Source organism: Rhea pennata, chromosome 1, assembly GCF_028389875.1.
Source record: "Rhea pennata isolate bPtePen1 chromosome 1, bPtePen1.pri, whole genome shotgun sequence".
In the NCBI taxonomy this organism is placed as follows: Eukaryota; Metazoa; Chordata; class Aves; order Rheiformes; family Rheidae; genus Rhea; species Rhea pennata.
The window spans coordinates 197478874-197500470 of NC_084663.1; the positions used below are offsets into that span (position 1 = coordinate 197478874).

The 21597-nt window shown below is 36.8% G+C and overlaps 1 protein-coding gene across 10 annotated transcripts in view; it reads right to left on the reverse strand.

Annotated features, from left to right (window-relative positions):
- Positions 1-21597, reverse strand: part of ZMYM2 (zinc finger MYM-type containing 2) — a 94668-nt gene that overhangs the window by 61026 nt on the left and 12045 nt on the right. For 6 of the 10 annotated variants that reach the window (XM_062567223.1, XM_062567221.1, XM_062567222.1 and 3 more), the window contains exons 3-5: positions 10632-10754; positions 8602-9461; positions 2169-2454 (exon numbers count right to left, since the gene is read on the reverse strand). In XM_062567223.1, the coding sequence (XP_062423207.1) occupies positions 2169-2454; positions 8602-9451 (1136 nt within the window). In that variant the 5' untranslated portion in view covers positions 9452-9461; positions 10632-10754. Of the gene's footprint in view, positions 1-2168; positions 2455-8601; positions 9462-10631; positions 10755-21597 lie in introns of those variants that run through there. The other 4 variants (XM_062567224.1, XM_062567220.1, XM_062567226.1 and 1 more) reach the window with 4 other exon arrangements.

Genomic DNA, 21597 nt, shown 5'->3' on the forward strand with positions numbered 1-21597 from the left:
CAAACTTTCTCTGAGCACATTATTATAGCTTAGGAATTTTCCTGATAAACGTTGTCGCTTAGCAAGAACCTCTCTTATCTTGACAATAATTAAACTATCTAAAAGTGAGAGTTGCTATAGCTTAAACAGTGACAGACTAAGAAACCTGTATCTTCTGAACTACAGAGAAAGGCTATAAAACATATGAAGAATAAGACTATTCATACATATACCATAAATTATAAGCAGTAAGGAGAAGAATTCATACATATACCATAAATTATAAGCAGTAAGGAGAAGAATTAAGGCGCTCTCTGCCTTCTGAGTAAGAAAACTTTCTTATTGACATAGTAGAAACGCCATTAGGCAGAATAAAGTAAAAATTGATTGGGTAGATCTGTATCTCTATTGACATAGTGATGGATCATCATGTTGGAAAAGCCATATCCCAGACACTCATCCCTAGAAGCCCTAAAACTAGGATGAGTGGAAAATATTGGCTATGTCTAGCTACTGGAAAAATGCCGTGTGCTTCCCTAGTCAACCTCCTTTGAAAATGACTTGTACTGCCCCTGGATATTAACACTTGGAAGCTTGCCTTCCATCAAAGGAAAGTCAGTCAATTTTGGCAATGAAAGGATTTGGGGTGGCATGAGCAGTCTTATCACTTCTGTTTCGCAAAACAAAGCCAGAGTTCCTGCCCTGAGGAGCTTTACAGTTTCCGGCAAGTTACAAATACAACTAACTTCTACGAAAGCACCTGAATAGTTTCAAACTTAAGTTAAAACTTAACAGTGTTAGTAAAAATTGAGTTTTATAAACACTAAAAATACCAAGTATCCCTTTTCTCTCCTTCTTAATACCATTACCTAGTTTTTATGTCAGAAGAATACTACTTTGAAAATCAGTTTGATTAAATTTATATAAAAATTATAAATTTACACATGAAGGTACACAATTAAAACACAATTATCTTAGGCCTCACTTTTTGCACTTAAAAAAATCTACGTTTACCTCTGATAAATTTCACCTATGACATAACTTTTATCATCTATCCAACCTACATTCAAGATCTCTTGAATTTTGCTGAAGTTTGCTTAGCCTTTCACTGATCTGCCATCTGAGTAATAATATATCAGCATCAGTAAGAAAAGACCGTAGAAGAAAATGCAGAATAGTTTGCTACCACTAGATAGAAAAAATTTAGCAATATAGCAAAAAGAGGCTGGGAAGATTGGGCTTCATAAGGAAACCATATAATGAAAAGAATTTCATCCATATTTTGTGTTCCATTTAACTGTGATTTAATGAGCAACTGAATAATAAAGGAAAGAGTTCAAAGATCAACATATTCTCAAAAACTGTCTGAAAGCGACTTCAGAGATGCTCTCTGGAAATCAAATGCTTTATACAAACTGATGAAAAAATAGAAATACAGTATTTTCTCCTCATTTAAAAATAAAGCATTTTCATTTAGGGTAATAATGTATGTATCCTCTTACAATACAGCGAGAAGTTTCTCCAAAGAATCAGTTGCAAGAATTAGTCAATTATCATAATTAGTCATGATTTTTCCAGATTTCACTCAGAAATAAAAAGATTAAATAGTCTTTGCACATGTACAGCTATCTGAATATGGTAGATCACCGAATTACTTCTTAAAAACCAGCTGTATACATGCGTACAAACTAAAAAAAAAAAAAAAGAGGAAAGAAAAAGGACTACAAAGCACTTCTAAGTAACTTTGTAGAGGCAAGTTGAGAGAATCTGAGCTTGTGAAAGCCAATGAAACACACTAAGACACCTTGTTAAACAAACAAACAAGTTTTAGTATATTATTTTTCATAGAAAAAATCTGCCATGTTCTGAACTCAAAAGAACTCAAAAGCTGATAAAGTTTTATTTTGTTCTTGCATATACAAAGAATTACACAGAATCACAGAATGGCTGAGGTTGGAAGAGACGTCTGGAGATCATCTAGTCCAATCCCCCTGCTCAAGTAGGATCACCTAGAACATGTTCAACATCTCCAAACAATAGTGAAGTGACAGTATATGAAGCATTTGTGTTGTTATTTGTATTAATGATAATTGTATAAATATCATTAAAACATTGATTGTAATTGTGTGGTATTTTCAAGTATTCTAGATTTAGGTGTTAATATGGAATAAAGTGAAAAAAAAACTTACTTTTTGCACATAACACAGAGTTTCTTTGGAGCAGGTTTGTGCGAGAATGATGACAGGCAGGTAGTAGAACAAAAAAGGTGAGCTGATCCTTTCCGCTGATATGCGGTCTGCCCCTTCTGTAAAGGCTTTTTGCAGTTTGCACATGTGACTTTAACCTGTTTAGAAGGCTGCTGCTGTGCAGAAGGTTGAAAAATTTGTTTAGGAAGTGATGCTACTGGTGACAAAGAATCCACACCTGGTTGCTTCTGATTCCTAGGAAACGAAGCTGACTGGGATATCCAGGAATCTTAAAGACAAAAACCAAAATCCATAAAGTTAAATGAACAGACATTTATGTACACAAAAAACAGGACAATATACACAGATACACAATGAGAAAAAAATTATTTGCTGGAACTTATGATTAACAAAGGAAAGCATTACTTTAGAAGTTCAGCTTTACAATACAATTCAGTTTGATGGTATCACCCTTCACTGTCACAGAAAGCTTCAGAGCATGAACAAGTCTCAAGATGGCCCCGTTCTACGTCTAGAGGTAAGTTTTACAGACCTCAGCTGACTTGCAGTATCTGCAAACTGGCAGCTGAACCTCCAGATAAACAAAACTGTAATTGCCAACTGCAGTTAAAAAGAGAGACCAACAGAGAACATGGAATTTCATAACTAAATTTTCAGAGATACAAGCTTTGCATATTTATGTTTAAAAACACAAAAACTTAAGTTTTCATTAGTTATCTTGTTCTCAAGTAAACAAGCAACTGAAAAAGTTAATGTGGGATAAATCCTTAGGGTTCCTTGAGTAGTTTCTTAGCCTAGCTTCCAGCCAGAGAACTGTACTGCAGTTAGAGCCAAGTACAGTGGGTCACCATGATCTTTATCTATGTCATTGGCTCCTGTTAAAAGAGTTCTTGTTTTGCTCAATAACCCCTTCTTTGCAATGGCTATCACTTAATCTGCAAACTCACCAATTCATGAGACTTTCAAAGACTTTAGACTTCCTAATCAGAAAGCAGTAAGCCTAGAAAACTACATTCCATTAAGTTCTAGCAGTACACAAATCCATCTCCCTGTGTTCCAGACTCTGGTAGTCTTCTGTCTTTACTCCTGGGCAATAGGTTTCTTCAAAACAAATTCGTCTTTGGCTAATCTTTTATAGTGTAACTTCTTAACAGCGTGGCTTGCATAATAGGAACTTTAGTAAAGTTTGCTGTCTCACAGAAATGCCTCTAGAAATGCCACATGCTGTTGTTGAATTATATGCTCAGTATCTTTGTTTGGCCCAGAATATGCACTTCTGGCAAAAATATCCTCCATTAAAATTTAATTTCTAGGCTTTTCTCTAGAATTTAAGCTTTCATTTTAAGTATTCATCAGAATGTAGAAACTTTGAGCTTTTGAAGGATGCCTAAGAATGAGACATTTAAGTATGGAGAAAACAAACAAACAGGAACTTTCTTATATTACAACAAACCATTTATTTTCAGTGGTGTATCAGCTATCCCAAATACTGTCACAGCACATGGATTTATCTTTTAAGACTGTCATTCCAAGCACCCAAACCAGTATTTCACTACTAGCTTGGCATTTCACTACATTCTCATCTACATAAATATTACTCCATTTGTGCTACCACTATTAAGTTAGAGCAAACACAGAATTTATCATAAATAAATAAAAATACTAAAGTCTTGAATGACTTACTGCAGTAACTCAATATGTTCCTGGAGTGTTATTACAAAGGATATTAACAACTACATAGAAGAAATTTAAGGCTTACAATTCAGGTGATTACCTACAGATTTCAGCAACTGTCCATAACCTGTTCCTAATGGATGTTATCTGTTCCATAACCATTCAATAAATCATATGAGAAAAGGCTCCCTTCTATTTTTGGAAGTTCTTCCTTTCTCCTGAAGGTTTTAGTTGAGAGCATTCTGCTTCACAGTATTAAAATTCAGTATAGGAACGTAACATCCCAATAACCCTTGATACATCAGCAAACAGTGGATATTCCTATACAAGTGGAAGATCATTTCCCAGTATGACTCTGCAGCTGTTAGGGATGTCCCATTTCTCAGGCATGCAAGACAAGTTGGGAACTGACCTATTATAAAGCATGAATGTAAAGAGAGGAGCTGGGACAAATAAATGAGGAGGAAATTGAAAAGAAGCAGAACAAAACACATTCTTCTTTCAGGTAAAGACTTACCTAAGTTTACTTTTTTAATGCCTGAGTCTCCACACAGACAAACTAACGCATGTCACCACAGTGCTTGAAGTTAGATTTGACTGCAGTGCCCTCTTCACACTTTTCTATACTATTATGTCAGCTGCTCAGACAGACATGCATCTCCTGGCAGCACTTGAATACATCAACGCATTTTGAAATTCTCCTCTCTTATGACAGGTTTCAAGTGGGAATGCACTGTATTTTTCCTCTGTCCAGAATAAATGGCGTGCCCAGTAAGATAACACAATATATGCCTGTAATTCCAGCAGCACTTAACTGCCTAGTAAATGCTAGGGTTATTTCGGTTTGAAATTTCTACCATGACTTCCCAGTACCTCGCTAAAGAAAAACTCTATTTGCTTAAAATCTTAAGGCTCCAAACAGCCCCCCTAAACTGACATTTTGTCACATTTTTTCCTTCCACAAACAAACTACAAGAACAGCTAAAGATGTATCTTGCTTTTCCTTTTTTGCTTTCACTTTTTCCATTTCCACCTTTAGACTTCATTTTTATACCATGATTTTGTATCACATTTCACTTTAATGATGTTACCTCCACCATTTAACATTTTCTATGAAGAACCCATAAAATGTCTTACGTCCTTGAACAGAGAAGGTATATTACGCTTCCTTAGTTTACTCATAATCAGTCTGCATACTCTACTGTCCTAATGCCTTCATCCTTCAGACTCCTATCTGCAATTCTCTAATGGTCAAGTTTATGGTACAGTTTTATGTTTGATTTTCTTCTTACTCTAATGGTAGTTTACAATGTTCCTATCCTTTCCCACTCATTCCTGCTCTTAACTGCTATAAAATTATTCCTTCCTCTCAACTGCACCAATACATTCATTTGTGGAGGCATCTGGCAAAATGATTCAATGTAATGATATCATTTTAAAACCTTAAAGCACAAGAAATTGCATCAGCACAACTTGCCCAGGGAAGAAAGGTTTATGAACTGTTGTAGAAGGATGTAGCTCTTTGAAGTCAGCTACATGTACACTAGTTATCTGGTTCAGAACAGTGCAGTTTTGAGCTGTAACCCCAGCTCTCCTATTTACTATGTGTTGGTTCTGTTCTTGGACGGTTTTCGTGCACAAAAACTAGATTCCTTTCAGACAACCTAAACTTAAGTTCCAGCCCCAAAGCACTTGAAATGTACACCAAAGCTTATTAGGGATGTTAGGTTCTGAATTAATGTGTGGCCCATGAGGTTATCTAGTAGGCATCAAACACCTCCAATATTGCAGACTCATTTAGCTAGGGAAATAGGCTAACACTAATCCAAAAAATCTTCCAAAATCACTTAATGACTTTGTGACCGCAAGTAATGGATTTCTGACAAGCCTCATTTTTATCTACTATTTTCTTCAGAATGTGTAGATGTAATCTTTTCCACTAAGGGGAAAAGAAATAATTATGTATGTGTGTGTGTATATATATATACACACACACACATACATATACAGATACACAAACATATACTTTACATATATATATATGTGTGTGTGTGTTTGTGTATATATATATGTGTGTATATATATATATATATATATATATATATATATATATATAAAAATAAAACCAGGAAACTACACCTTAGGTTTGCATCTTCAAGGCTTCAAGTTTTTTTTATTTATATTAAGAAGCAAACATGAATACTCCTCCAAGATGCAAGCAAGAATGTCTTTAAGTAATGGACCAGTCCGAAAATTTGCAAAAGTGCTTTTATAATTAATTGTATTTAAACTGTTACCCAAAGATTTCACATACAACAAATGCTAACAAGCAGAAATCCCTGAAGAAAGTTGTGACACCTGAATATATTTGAAGTTGGCTATTGACTTCTTGAATCCCATTCTGAACTACAGACATTGGTTTTTCAATCTGTAGTCTTTTCACAATGCAAAGAAAAGCATGTTTATCAGTAGGCTTAGATTAACTAGGTAGGATTCTTCACCTCTACTGGACATATTTTGAAAGTATGAAAATCAGAACACATGGAACACTGCTGATTCAGAAAATATGGATCTATCTTTAGCAATCAGATGAGTTATGCAGATTATTTTAAACATATTTCAGATCAAATTCTTCCTCATGATATTAGAGAAGTTTCTAACAAGCAGTGTTAACTTCTACTGAGAAGCACACACTGACTCTCTCTCTAGAAGAAAGGGAAGAAAAATAACATAATTTGAAATGTGTATTTTTAAAAGCTCTCTTACATCTTTTTAAGTACAAAACCTGTAAAAGATCCACACCTACCGTGTTTCTTTTTTTTTTCTCGTGTAAAAGCCATTTCCACTATAGCTGTCTTCCCTTTTTCTTCCTCTTCTTTCTTCTTCTCATGCTCTTGGTCATTTTTCTTGTTCCTCCCTTGTTCGTTTTTTCCACCTTCCCTCTTACCTATGGTAGCCCTTCCCATTTCCTTTTGAGCCTACTGCTCTTTACTTCTTTTTCACATAAAAAGACCACAGGCATAAAGATGATCCCATATACACACAACTCATTCAATCATTGTAAATTTCTTTCTTCCTCCCTTCTCTGAGGGAGTCCTCTTCATTTAGTCATTAAAAGGACATCCAACCACTACCCTGGGGTCTCTGAATTCAATATATTCCAAAACTGCTGTGGTCCCCGCATATCAGACTTCACACATGCAAAAATCTCATGTGTCCCTGTTAATCACACCACAAATAGAAGCACAGTATTTCAAGGGAAAGCCCATGCTGATTTTCTTAAGACAAAGGCAATATTTTAAGGTAACAAGTACCATAAGTTCCCATACATCTACTACTATTTGTGACTATCTGACAACAATAACCATACCACATGTCTGAGGAATTAACTATCAACAGTGGGAATCTTATTTTTAAAAGATTAAATAGGAACTGAATTTATAAATCATCAAATGAAGACAACCAGACAACAAGGCTTTAGGCTCTAGGCTTTCAACTTGACAAGGTTTGAAATAAGTTTGGACGCAATTTAAAAAAGCAACATTTGCAAATTTACAAAATTTAGCTTTCTTTTAAAAGAATTCATTTATTAACGTACACTTTGTAATATATGACCAAACTGAAGAACTCTTATTTAAGTATTTGTTGAAAACAAGTTGAAAATCCATCTGTTTTAAGCTGCAAGTTAGTAAGCTAAGAAACTGTGTATTAACAAGGGTCTAATGCACCTGGATTTAAACCATTTTAGATTTTCCTTTTAAAATAATCCTACTCAATCTGAAGTTAAACCTGTAGCAAAACTCATAACTCATCTTCCCGATTTCTAACCTAAAATGGCAGTGGAGTATTAGTGTGTATTAGAACTTCACCTTCATACTGGAAGACTTTAAACTACATACAATTTTAAACTGTGAAAGCTTAAATTCTGTAGAATAATTCCAGAAGTCCATTCACAGTTGCCCCACTTTGTCATGGGAGAGATCTTTTTATTTGCTAAACAGGAGGTAAATTTTACTGCTATTTTCGCACAGATACAGAAACAAAGTAGCCAAATCCTAAAGCAAATTAATACGATATAATACAATATATTTTATTACAGGTGACTCTAGATATCAACCAAAGTGTATATAACCTACTACAGGAACATGTGAATAAACACATAACTTGGACCCTATTTTGTTAAAGCACTGTAAGTACTGAGAACTGCTATTATTATGTAGTGTATTATGTTAGCTAACCACTTGTATGATTAAGATCAGATTTTTAAATTCTTTTTTGCTTGTCAAATAATATTCAGATGAAAAGACAATAAAAAAATCAGAAAAATAATACTTAAATAAATTCTAATACATTATACTAATAACAGAACTGCATAATAGTTTTACTAACAGTAAAGTATGCAAAAAGGCATACAAGCTATATAGACGCTCTAACCTTTACTTGTGAGCATTAAAGGGGGTCACACCAAAGTTCTAAAGAAAGCTTTGCTTTTTAGATACATATGTCTCAAAACATCTGAAGGCATTATTAATTGCTAAACTGGAACAGTTTATCTACTCATTGGCTGAGCATATTCTATTCCAGAGAGTCACATGCGGTTCTAATGCAGATGAAGGAAACCAAGCTCTTCTCTAAAAATTAAGCTAAAAATACTATACGGTGTAACTTCCAAGAACATTTTAATCAAACTTTCTATGATACCTTTTCAGCTTTTAAGGAAATGTTCAATATTATAACTTACCAGGATTATGATGAGTCACAGATTCTCCATTTTGAAATACATCTCCAGCCACACTCATCCTACCAGGATTGAAAGGTCCTACACCAGTCTTGGTCTGTGAAGTTAAAGATGGGGTGTATGTTTGTATATTAACACCAAAATTACTTGACTGCAGTCCGTTAGATACATCTCCCAAGTTGGAATTCTGCAGTGATGTTACATGTGTAATCATTAAGTTCATGTCACGCCCTTCAGCATTTTCTAAATGACCATCACTCACAGAGCTCATAGCACCTGTTTCTAATGTGGTAACATTAGCAATCTGAATTTCAGAGTCTGGTTCTGTGGTTATACCACTATTACCAATTCCTGAATTTACCTTACTTCTTGAAAAACTGGAAGCTGAGAATTCCATATCGTTGGTTCTACTTTTACACTCTGGAAGTCTTCGCTCATTAAAACCGGAAGTATTCTTCTCTTGTCCTTGATTTGTTTCAATATCTTCTTCGTCATCAATAATAATAGTTTCACTTACACTTCCCTTTTGAGAATTTAAGTCTTTCGGAGCAGGAAGCATTTTGGAATCATTCCCTTGAAGCTCTTCATTTTTTGATGACGTAAAAGCAGTGTTTCTTTGATCTGGTATCAGCGATGTAGAAGTTTGTGGAGGTTGTACAGGTTCAATAAAAACTACATCATCATCATCTTCTATAGGTGAGTTTTGGAATTTATTAGGTCTAGAAACTAAAGAACTGGGTGGACCTCCAAACGTATTTCCTACATTTGCAAGGCCCGCTGCCATGGTGGTATTCCCTAGCAGACTAGGAGTATGTTCAGACAGTTCTAATCCTCCCAGAGAATCTGTGTCCATTCCAGATCTGCTGTTTAAAGAAAAACAAACAAGGGACAAGGGGGAGGGGGAAACCAACTTCAGAATGAGATTTAACTTTCCAATAATAGTTTTTAAACTAACTACAGAATTAATATAGTTTCATCTTTTACTTGTTTCCTCTTCCTAATTGAGATCATCCAAAGAAAATAAGAAGTTTCTCTATGTTCTTGATTGTCTTTACATTTATCTCCTTTCTAACACTATACTAGCAAGAGACACTGCCATTACCAACACTTCCACTTAACAGCTACACATCATTGTTTAGCAAAATATAGATACACAGTGGAAATGGAATTTGTTGGTATTTATTACATGAGCTTCATTTCTCACTCCCTCTCCAACCCTTGAACCTAAAATGGTCCTGTAACACTGCTTTTATTCAACTGCAAATTAAAATGAAGGATTAGACAAGCAGACTGAAAAAAACTGAAGTCTTATTAAATTTGATTCCTATTAGAAATGTTACAAAATCGCAACTTCAGTAGATTTATACAACAGAAGATTGAAGCTAGATCAATCAACACATATCCAAGTGACCAGCAAAAAGAACGTAATATCATTTTGCATATTAATAACATTAAAATTCAACTGATTTTCTTCCAACTCCACACAGTTAGAAGCTCCTTACATGGCCACAGTGTCATTGAGACATAGAAGTAAGAGAGCTTTGGAACTGCTGCATGCAACAAGAAGAGATCATTACTGAGTAATGGAGGATGCAGAGCAACCTCTTGTTTCTAAGTCACTACAGAAACATTTGCTGTTAATAATTTTACAGTTTCGAGAGTCTGAGGTTTATAACAATTCTAGTCATTCTAGTATGAATTTTTAAAGTGTCAAAAGGCAATCAGGTTAGTTTATTTCTGTACCTGGAATTCTAAGCAAGTATACAATCATGCATACCATACAATCAACACAGAAAAAAATCTCCATAAAGAACATTTGTACTAAAACTTAGTAAATTAAGCTGATACTGATATACCTACCAAGAAAAATACAGATATAATTGCATGATAATTTGAGTATATCTTTGAGTACATGCTAATGTGTAATACCATTGAACTTCTGTGCAAAGCTAGAAGCAGCTGTGTATCTCTTTAAAATTATTTATAAAAAAGTGAATAGGAGTAGCAGAAAAATCCTATTCATCAACACTTACCCATCCAGAAATCCACTGCAACCCGTTTACCTTAATAAATTACTCAAAGACTTCTCCCCCACTCCGTCTGGGGAATCTGCTCTTCTTGTATCAATTTGCTGCCCTCCACAAAAACAGCGTGTTCTAAAACAGGATTAAAACAAATATATATTAATTTTCTGAAATAGTTTCTTCATCTCGAGTCTCTTTGTACTAACCACCTTTATTAAACTTATTTCATTCCTATTTACAGTTTAAGTTCAAAATTGATTTTTAGGTTCAAATCTGATTTCTAGCACTGTCATTGCACTATATTAGAAAGAATGTCCATCTATACAACTATTTCCAAAAGTAAATCAGCAACACTTGTTTATTCTAGATTTTCCACTTTGTCATCTCACGTTTCCAGAATCCTTTATTTGATACTATATAGATAGATGGAAAAAAATATATTGCTTGATAAGAAACAGACAGGCTGCAATTAAGTAATCAAACACTAGATTTAAGAAGTAAGCATATTTGTAACAAATATTACGGAAATAAATGGTTCAAATGGAGTTATTGCCAAAAAAAATAAATAAATAAAGGCCTTAGCAGTTGTGTTTCTTTTTCATTTACCATGTTAGCTTCCCTTATGCTTGTAGCAGATTATACAATGTTTAAATCAAGATGTTGCAAAAGGAAAATTGCAAAACATACGTTATACATCAGGATTACAATGCAACATAAGCCTTACATTATTAATTATTTTCATCTTGTTTATACTGCACTCAAGTGATACTTAATACAATGAGATTCAACATTCTCACTTATATTAATGCATATGACTAGCTACAAGAAACTGAAAACGTTCAAAGTTCAAGCCTGTATTTACTCTACAGGTTTTACAACAGTCATCAGGTTTCCCAGACTTGGCAGTGTTTTTTAAAATGAAGATTATCAACTTGTGTAGTTATCTACTGTTTGAGGACAGCCAGGAGAATCCCCAGACAGTAAAGAAGCCCAGAGGAATCAGTCTCAAATATTCTTATAAGCATTTATAACATTATTCAAGCACTCTTGTCAAATAACTAAGCTGGGGGTGCGGGAGTGTAGGGTGTGTGTGTGCGTGAAGCATCCAAGCAGCATAGCTGTGAACCAGAGAGGCGACCACCTTTTAATTCTTTTGTACATAATGGCACTGGGCTGTAAGGCTAACGTAACAGCACTCCAACAGTAATAAAGGTAACATTGGTAACATCCAATTGGAATGAAAGCAGTTTTCTTAGCAAATAGTTGTATAATCAATGCACCAGCTTGGAAATCAGTCAGTTACACTGAAGATTATTTTAATCCAATATTCTTTTATGTATGTATAAAAATATATGTATATTTTTTCCCTATAGGGCTGAGTAATTCAAAGCTGTATTTCCCTATATCTCAGCTTTTGCTGAAAAAAAAAATCAGTTTATTGATTCTTAAACTTTCTCTGTTTCATTTCATGCATTTCCTTTCAGAACAAGCTCAAAAGCATCACAAGTATATAAAGCTTTTAATAAAATTTTAAATAGACCTGAATAGATGAGAGCAAAGAGGAAATGAGAATATGCCAAGACTATGCCTTGTCCTGACTCAAACCTTCGCTATTCCTATTTCTACAGATCCTTAGTAGAAAGACAGAGTTGGGTCTTATCTTTGCTACATGTCACATGAGTGTACTGTAATACAGCATGAAATACATCTTTTTGCCTAAACACATTTCCACATACACACGCTTTCCAAGAGAATTCTGTTTTAGTGACCTGAATTATTCAGTACGACATAAAAACAAGAAAAGCTTGTAACGTGCTTAACTGTTACTGAACACAGTTGTAAGCATATTTTTCCTTATAAATAAAATCTCCTACATCTCTACCTCTATAAGACTCAGCAATGAAAGTCAAACTTACAAAATTATTTTTTGTAACAGCTTGCAAAATGAGGAGGCTAGTTTTCCAAAAACGTTCATATTGAGGAAAAACACAACACTACACAGGCAATGTCGTAGTCAGTATTTCTAAAGTGAACAACTACCAAAGGAAAAATAATCTACAGAATGAAAATAAGAAATTTGGAGCAGGAAAACAGGAAAAAACCTCACACTACACAACTACTGACAGTGAAAGGTGCTTAATGAGAAACACAATTGCTAGAATCCCATAAGATTGATCAGACTGACTGTTAGATGATTTGTTTAGACTTTGAAAACTAAAGGAAATAATCAAAAACAAAAAGGTGGGATTTAGCCTGCAAAGAATTTAAGTGTGTTCAGTGTCACTGCAGAATGAGTTCAACACTTTGTGGCAGCATACAGACACCAATTCTACAGTTGGATGGAAACACACGCACCACCAATATACAGCAGCCCTTCCTGAATCAGGCTTTATATATCCTCCTTTTAAATTAGGTTACAGCATGCTTATATAGAAGTCTTCATAAGGAAATAAATAATTCCTATAGCTACACTCAGGGTTTAATTACTGGAAGAAATAAAAGGCAGAATACACGTGTTTCTCTGGCAGGATGGCAAATACCACAGCCTCTAAGGCAGCCAAGCCTATGAAAGGCTTCATAGGTCAATCTTAAACTTTATTCATTCATCTGTTCAGTTATCAGGAACTGGAGAAATTGGGGGGAGGGGATGGAGCTTTACATAAAGATTTCTCAATTCTACCTTTACCAAAGCTAAACTCAATTTAAAAGCCTTTATTAAGGGCTATTGTTAATACTACCAAGGAAGGCGGGAGATGTGAAAGAGCACAGTCATGTTTATGCACACTTGGAGCAAAGTAATAAAAATGAAGAGGAATAGGTGAAGTCCAGCCAAAACTATAATTCCAACTAAACAGGGAATTTGAAATAGGCATCCAAAACAAAGCCAACATTTGCAAGTCCTTCCAGCTTTTGTCTAACAAAACTTGAAAGACTGGTTTTAAGACATCTTCAAAACTAAATGGATTAATAAAATTCAGGGGATAGTGCTATACTACAGTACAAACAATACAGGCAGAAGAGTGATTGATTTGCTTGAGTGGAGCAACACCACTTCCTGTTAAAACAAATAGGTCTTCACCAAACTATTTACCTCAACAAGTACAGTACTACATTTAAATTCCATATCCAAGAAGAAATAGTACATTAATACTATATTATCAATCACATCAACTTGATGACAGCAAAGGTGAAGTACAGGGGAACAAAAGAGACTACAAAGGCTAAACATTAACAACTGAGGACTTCAACTACTATTGTTTAGACTGGGGGAAGAGGGCAGACATAAACAAGCAACGATGGAGGTAATTTCTTATGACACTACTGACTGCAACTACCTAGATTACTAACAAAAGGAAAAACAACTCTTGATCTAATTTTGAACCACGCAATGTAGCTCAAGATGTAATTATTGAGATAACACTCCAGACTAGCATATTTTAATTCACATGAAAAAATAATTCACAACTCAAATATTTAACTTCAAAAAAGAGGAAAACAAAAATATGAGGAACCCAGCTAAAAGGAAATGAAATGGAGCAGCAAGACAGAAAGCTGTTTGAAAGCATGGAGGCCGTTTAAAAACTCATATATTAAGTATATAAGCAGTCTGAAAAGACCCCAAAGCCATGATAGTTAAATGACAGAGTAAACATAACTAGCAGGACAGACTACTGAGCTATGTCAGAACAAAGGTCCATCTAGCAGAACTACCCTCATGCAATAGTAGGATTTTCCTAAAGGAAATAGAGTACCTAAGAAGTCCAAATCACAGCAGAAAGTATAGAATAAATTCTTTGCACAGATGTTCAGCGAGGAAGACATCAGGCAAGACCATAAAGCTCTCTTTCTACAGTCAAGTCAGAGGAAAGATACCATATTGAAGCGCTAATAGAAGAAGATTTTAGAAGAAATCATCAGGGCCATGGGACGTTTGCTTAAGATTTCTAAAGACAGTCACTGATTTTATAATTCAGTATCTATAACCAATTACTTAAACAAGAAGGTGATGAAAATTGCCCAGATAGAGACTATAGTCCCATATCCATCATTAAAGAAACTGACAGAAACTATAGCTGAATAAATATATTACAGCAAAATATAATATATGGGAAAGAATTAACATGTATTTTGCAACTTATGGGGCTATTGGAAAGCTCTTTTGAAGCGTTCACATGCTTGTGGACCAACACTGATTAAATCTGTCTGGAGAAGTTGTATTTCCAAAAGGCATTCAGCAAGGTTCCCCAGCAAAGACCGCAGTGGAAATGAACTGCTGGAAGATTAGAGAAAGGGTCCTCTTGAAGATCTGTAATTATTTAAAGATAAAGAAATAAATCATGCATTATTTCCTGCTATCACAAGAAAGATAAGCGACCAGTAAGGTCCTAAAAGGAAAAGCCATAGGTCAATGCATGATATATAAATCAACCATAACGAAGGATGACTACCAAAGTGACATTTTCTTAATGATACAAAATTATTTGCAGCAATTGAAAACAGAAACTTATTATAAAGAACTGCAGAGGAGTCCTGCAATGCTGAACAATTAGAAAGAATAACAGGCAAAAGAATCATCGGTGATAGATGGACAACAATAAACAGGGAGAACACAATGATTTTTCTAAATCAGAGGGCTAAGATCCAGATTGTGATCAGTCTCAACAAACCCATTCAGTCATCAATGACCAAAGAAAAAACACAATGTTAGGAATTCTTTAAAAAAAAAAAAAAAAAAAAAAAAGAGAGAGAGAGAACAATACAGAAAACATCCACTGCTATGTATTAAAGAAGTTGGTGAACTGTGTGGTTTTCTGTTTGTTTTTGTTTGTTTTTAAAATCAAGAGAGATATTCAGGTCATTCCTGAATAAAAAAAGATGAGTTACATGAACCACATATATTAAAAGAAAAGTCTTCTCTTTGGAAAAGACAGACAACTGATGATGAAAGGATGATAAATCTGCAAAAACAAAGAATATAGAAAATAAATGGAAAGTTATGCCCATTTATATAATATACAAACATAAAGACAGTCAACACAACAATTACATATATTTAATAATCTATTCTGCAAAATCTTATTTTCTTAATTGTGAAAGTGACTGCCACAAAATGCTACAAAGCCCAAAAAGGCAACCAGTTCAAATAGAGATTGGACAAACTCATTAAATTATTATGTGTTAAGGACCATTAAACAAAGCAGCCCAAATGCAACTGTACAATCAGGAACTCCTTAAACAGCCAGCAGCTGAAAGCCAAAAAGAATACACCTGCATAAAAATCACACTAGACCTGCCAGATTCCTACTCCTAGATCTCACTGCTGCAAACAGATTACTGAACTGTCTACTAACCTAGCATAGCAATTACTCTAATCTAGTAGAGTAATTATAATATGCTTATATACAAAAGAAAAGTTACATTCCCTACACAACCAAATGCAATACTATGGTTTTCTGAGGTATAATCCATGCACTGAACCCGCATGGCTGACCAAATGAATGCCACAGTTCACCCCAAACACAAAGTAAAAACATACCAATTAAAATCACCTTTAAGCAGTTCTTTTACTCTACAACTGAAGGCAGTCTAATAGCTTCACTCTACTCACCCAAAAACATTGAAAATGCTAGTGAATAGCAAAAAGTAATCAAGTATTTTTAGAGGGTTACAATTTACATCAGCTTTAAACTAAATATGAATGCTGCTACTGCAATCTCAATTATACAGCAAATAATACACACTGTATGCATGGACAGCTTATCTGAGCAGACTCCTATGTTAGGAACAATAAATTTGTAGGGTCCTCCTAGGACATAAAAATAAAATTCTGCTACTGCAGATAATCACACAATAAAATCCTGTTTGTTAAACATTCTACTATATACTTTCAGCATTTTGTGTTTGCTCCTTCTGTCTTTCCTGAGGGATATCTAGTCATCAACTCTTAACACTTTAAGCAAGGATATGCTTCAGATACGTAGCTGCTCCAATTTACCACAACCTCTGCCTCACAGCCTACAACAAAAATTTTAATCTTTTTAAAGGGCCACCTACTTACTAGATCCACAGTCTCTCAAGAATTAAGATCTAGCTACCCCCATCCTTTCTCCTAAGCCCCTGAAGGGAGAATGTGGCAGGCAAGGAGCGCAAGTACTTAACTCTTAAAAGCATTAGTTACTAATACTGGGGATGAGGGAGAATGTTAAAATAGAATCCCACCTTGCATAATTTAATTTCTGTAAATCCTAAATTTCCACTGCCTTTGACTCCCCCAAGAGCTAATTTCCCAATATGACATAGTAGTATGATTGTGTATTTATAAAAACACTCATGAGCCTTCTCCCTCAACTATAGCCTCTAATCCCCAACAGCATTCCAGGTCTTATCTACTAATCGAGCTATGTTTCTCTAGACATTTCTGCATGATTGATACTACCTAAGAGAATTTTTTGCACCCCATATCACTATTTCTTGTGCTATTATGTAGCACAGTTGTTTCTGCACCCACATACAGAACCAAAGTTGATTCAACTGACAAAGTCCTTTCTTCTGAAGTCTTTTCCACCGCATCAGTTCCCCAAACTGCTTTCACTGTGCAGCAACACTAATAGCTGTGCCTGAACATTAGAAGGTCGGTGCCACAGCTTTGAACTTGAGCGCAGAAATCATTTTTGTGAAAGGAATAGTTATGACAGGCTGATAGCCAGAGACTGAAGGGCACTACTCTGACAGCAATTCACAGGTGAAAAAAAGTCTTATTCCAAAATGCATGTGCTAAACAACAAGGAAGCTGAAAGCACATCAACACAACAAGATGGACTGAGTACCAGCACATATGTGTATCCACTGATCATATTAATTATCAGTAGGGCATCTGAAATTTTTAAGACTTCAGGTAAGCCTAGCATGCTAAGATAACGCCACGATGACAAATACATCAATCAGCTTTTCACACAAATCATGCTAACAAATTCAACATAAGTACTTGTATACTTAAAGCTAAACACACATTCACAACCTCAAGCAATATATATTTCAAGAAAATGTAATTGTAACTCTTTAACAAAGAGCCTGAATAACATATAACACTAATCCATCACTGTATTTATATTGTTGCTTTCCAGAAGACAGGCAAAAATTTTCAGTAATAGGAGACTCAAGTTTACGTTCAAAAATCTAAATCAGTTGATTATTTGAGTATCATCATTAGAAAAGCCTGAGATCTCATCACTTCAGTCAAGAGATGCTACTGAAACCTGAAACTCAATAAAGCATTACTGCTTCAACCTCTAAACATTTACTATTCTGACAGCCATCTCACAAGAGGGACACTGATGAGACTCTGGAATCTCAAAATGCTCACTTGTGCCAAAAATTTAAGGTAAAATGCAAACTTAAGGACATTTCCATAGAAGATACGAATTCTTAACATTTTAGAAACAAAAACATGCAGAAAATACTTTCCAACGCAATTTATGACTACAATAAAAGCACAACTCTGGAAGTAATAATGAGCAAATGATAAACACTTGCTTTCCACTTGCTTTTTTTTTTTTTTTTTTTTTTTTTTTTTTTTTTTTTTTTTTTGGATAAAGCAAGTCTTTATACTAGGAAAGATGTGGGAAGGGAAGGGTTATAGTGACAGGGTAGTTAGCAAAATACAGCTCAAGTCGGGAAGCCTCCAGCAGGTCCATGCAGCCAGGGAAGTGCATATGAGACACGGCTACAAGACATCTTCTTGCATCCCCTCCTCGGAAACCTCCATGCACAACGACCTCTTTGAAATGCCTGTACACCAACGCACACAGCATGGGGAATAAATAGGATGAACTGGAGATCTGTGTGTGGTCACAGGGCCATGATCTCACTGCAGTTACAGAGACACAGTGGAATAGCTCACCTGACTGGAATGCTCTCATAGATGGCTATGTGCTTTTTAGGAAAGACAGGCCGGGAAGGTGAGGTGGTGGAGTTCCTCTTTATGTGAGAGAGAAACTGGAATGGATCGAGCTCTGCCTCAGGGTGGATGAAGGGCGAGTCGAGAACTTATGGGAAAGGATTAAACGGCAGGCTAACACGGGGGACACTGCTGCAGGTATCTACTACAGGCCACCTGACTAGAAAGAGGTAGTCAGTGAGGCCTTCCAAGGACAGCTGAAAGTAGCCTCACAATCACAGGCCCTGGTTCTCACAGGAGACTTCAACCACCCTGATATCTGCTAGAAAGACAAGACAGTTAGGCACAAACAGTCCAGGAGATTCCTGCATAGCACTGATGATAACTTTTTGACACAGGTTGTAGAGAAGCCAACAGAGGTGTGCTGCTGGGCCTTGTACTAACAAAGAAGGACTGAATTAAGATGTGAAGCCTGGGGACAGCCTTAGCTGCAGTGACCATGAGATGGTGGAGTTCAGGATCCTATACGGAGGAAGCAAGGCAATAAGTAGGATCATAACCCTGGACTTCAGGAGAGTGAACTTTGGCCTCCTCAGGGATCTCCTTGGAGGAATCCCAGGAGTTAGGGCCCTAGAAGGAAGGGGGAAGGTAGAAGAAAACTGGTCAATATTCAAGGATCACTTCCTCCAAGCTCAAGATGGGTGCATCCCTATGAGTAAAAAGTCAAGCAGAGGGGGGCAGCAGACCTGCATGGGTGAGCAAGGAGCTCTTGGCAAAACTCCAACAGAAGAAGAAAGCACATAGAACGTGGAAGAGGGGACAGGAGACTAGGGAGGAATATAAAAACACTGTCAGAGTATGCAAGGATGCGACAAGGAAGGTTAAGGCCCAGTTGGAATTGAGTCTGGCAAAGGATGTCAAGGATAACGAGAAGGCCTTCTTCAAATACATCGGTAGCAAGACGACGACTAGGGAGAACGTGGCCCATTGCTGAATGGGTTGGGGACCCTCGTGACGAAGGATCCAGAGAAGGCAGTTACTGAATGCCTTCTTTGCTTCAGTCTTTACCACTAAGGCCTGCCCTCAAGAATCCCTGACCCTAGAAGCACAAGAGAAAATTCCTGGAGAAAGGAACACTTTCCCTTGGTCAAGGAGTCTCAGCTTAGAGATCATTTAGGCAAACCTGACACCCACAGATCCATGAGCCCCAAAGGGAGGCACCCACAAATGTTGAGGAACTGGCAGATGTTGTTGCCAGGCCACTCTCCATCACTTTGGAAAGGTCATGGAGAACCGGAGAGGAGCCTGAGGACTGGAAGAAAGCCAGTGTCACTCCAGTCTTCAAAAAGTGCAAGGAGGACGACCCAGGCAACTCTAGGCCGGCTAGCCTCACCTCCACCCATGGAAAGGTGATGGAACAGCTCATCCTGGATGTCATCTCCAAGCATGTGGAAAAGAAGGTGATCAGGAGTAGCCAGCATGGATTCAACAAGGGGAAATCCTGCTTAACCAATCTGATAGCCTTCTATGATGGAATGACTGGCTGGGTAGATGAGGGGAGAGCAGGGGATGTTGTTGAAGCCTGACTTCAGTGAGGCTTTCAACACTGTCTCCCATCACATCCCCCGAGATAAGCTCAGGAAGTGTGGGTTAGAGGAGTGGACAGGGAGGTGGATTGAGAACTGGCTGAAAGGCAGAACTCAGAGGGTCATCATCAGTGGCGTGGAGTCTAGTTGGAGGCCTGTGGCTAGTGGCATCCCCCAGGGCTCAGTACTGGGTCCCATCCTGTTCTTCATCACTGACCTGGATGAGGGGACAGAGTGCCTCCTCAGCAAGTTTGATGATGATACCAAGCTGGGAGGAGTGTTTGACACACCTGTGCTGCCATTCGGAGAGACCTGGACAGGCTGGAGAGTTGGGCAGAGAGGAACCTCCTGAGGTTCAACAAGGACAAGTGCAGAGTCCTGCACCTAGGGAGGAATAACCCTAGGCACCAGTACAGGCTGGGGGCTGACCTTCTGGAGAGCAGCTCTGCAGAGAAGGACCTGGGAGTGCTGGTGGACGACAAGTTGATCATGAGCCAGCAATGTGCCCTTGTGGCCAAGAAGGCCAATGGTCTCCTGGGGTGCATTAAGAAGAGTGTTGCCAGCAGCTCAAGGGAGATGATATCCCCCCCCAACATACACCACATCTGGACTACTGCATCCAGTTCTGGGCTCCTCAGTACAAGAGTGACTTGGAGCTACTGGAGAGTGTCTAGTGTAGGACTACAAAGATGATCAGAGAACTGGAGCATCTCTCATATGAGCAGATGCTGGGAGAGCTGGGCCTTTTTAGCCTGGAGAAGAGAAGACTGAGAGGGGATCTTATCAATGTATACAAATACATTAAGGGGTGTTGTCAAGAGGATGTAACCAGATTCTTTTCAGTGGTGTCCAGCAACAGGACAAGAGGCACAACAGGCACAAAGTGAAACACAGGAAGTTCCATTTGAATATGAGGAAAAACTTCTTTACTGTTAGGGAACCGGTTGCCCAGGGAGGTTGTGGCATCTCCTTCCCTAGAGATATTCAAACCCACCTAGATGCAATCCATGTCTAACAGGAGGTGACACTGCTTGAGCAGGGGTTTGGACTAGATGATCTCCGGAGGTCCCTTCGAACCTCAACCGTTGTGATTCATAAATGGCATGGAATACTATCCTATGCCATAATACTATTGTTAGTCTTAATGGAAGGTGGTTTTTTGTTTGTTTTAAAAAGGATCTTCATGGCAAATGAGATGACAAGTCTTTTTTATGATTTTTGCAGTTCTCTTCTATCATTTGGCTTAGAATAGTTTATTTTCAGTAAGTTCATTAAGTTTCAGTTGAAGCAATCTGCTTCAAATTTCATTCTTTCCATAGGACTGTCAAAAGACTGATACGGACTGAAGAAATTAACTTACTAAAATTCATTACTTACCATAACACCAAAACCAGTAAAAAGAAAGCAAGCATCTACATAGTGAAAGAAACAAAGCAGTTATTTTTATTCAAGAGAAACTATTTACACGCAAACTAAAGATCACTGAAAAGTG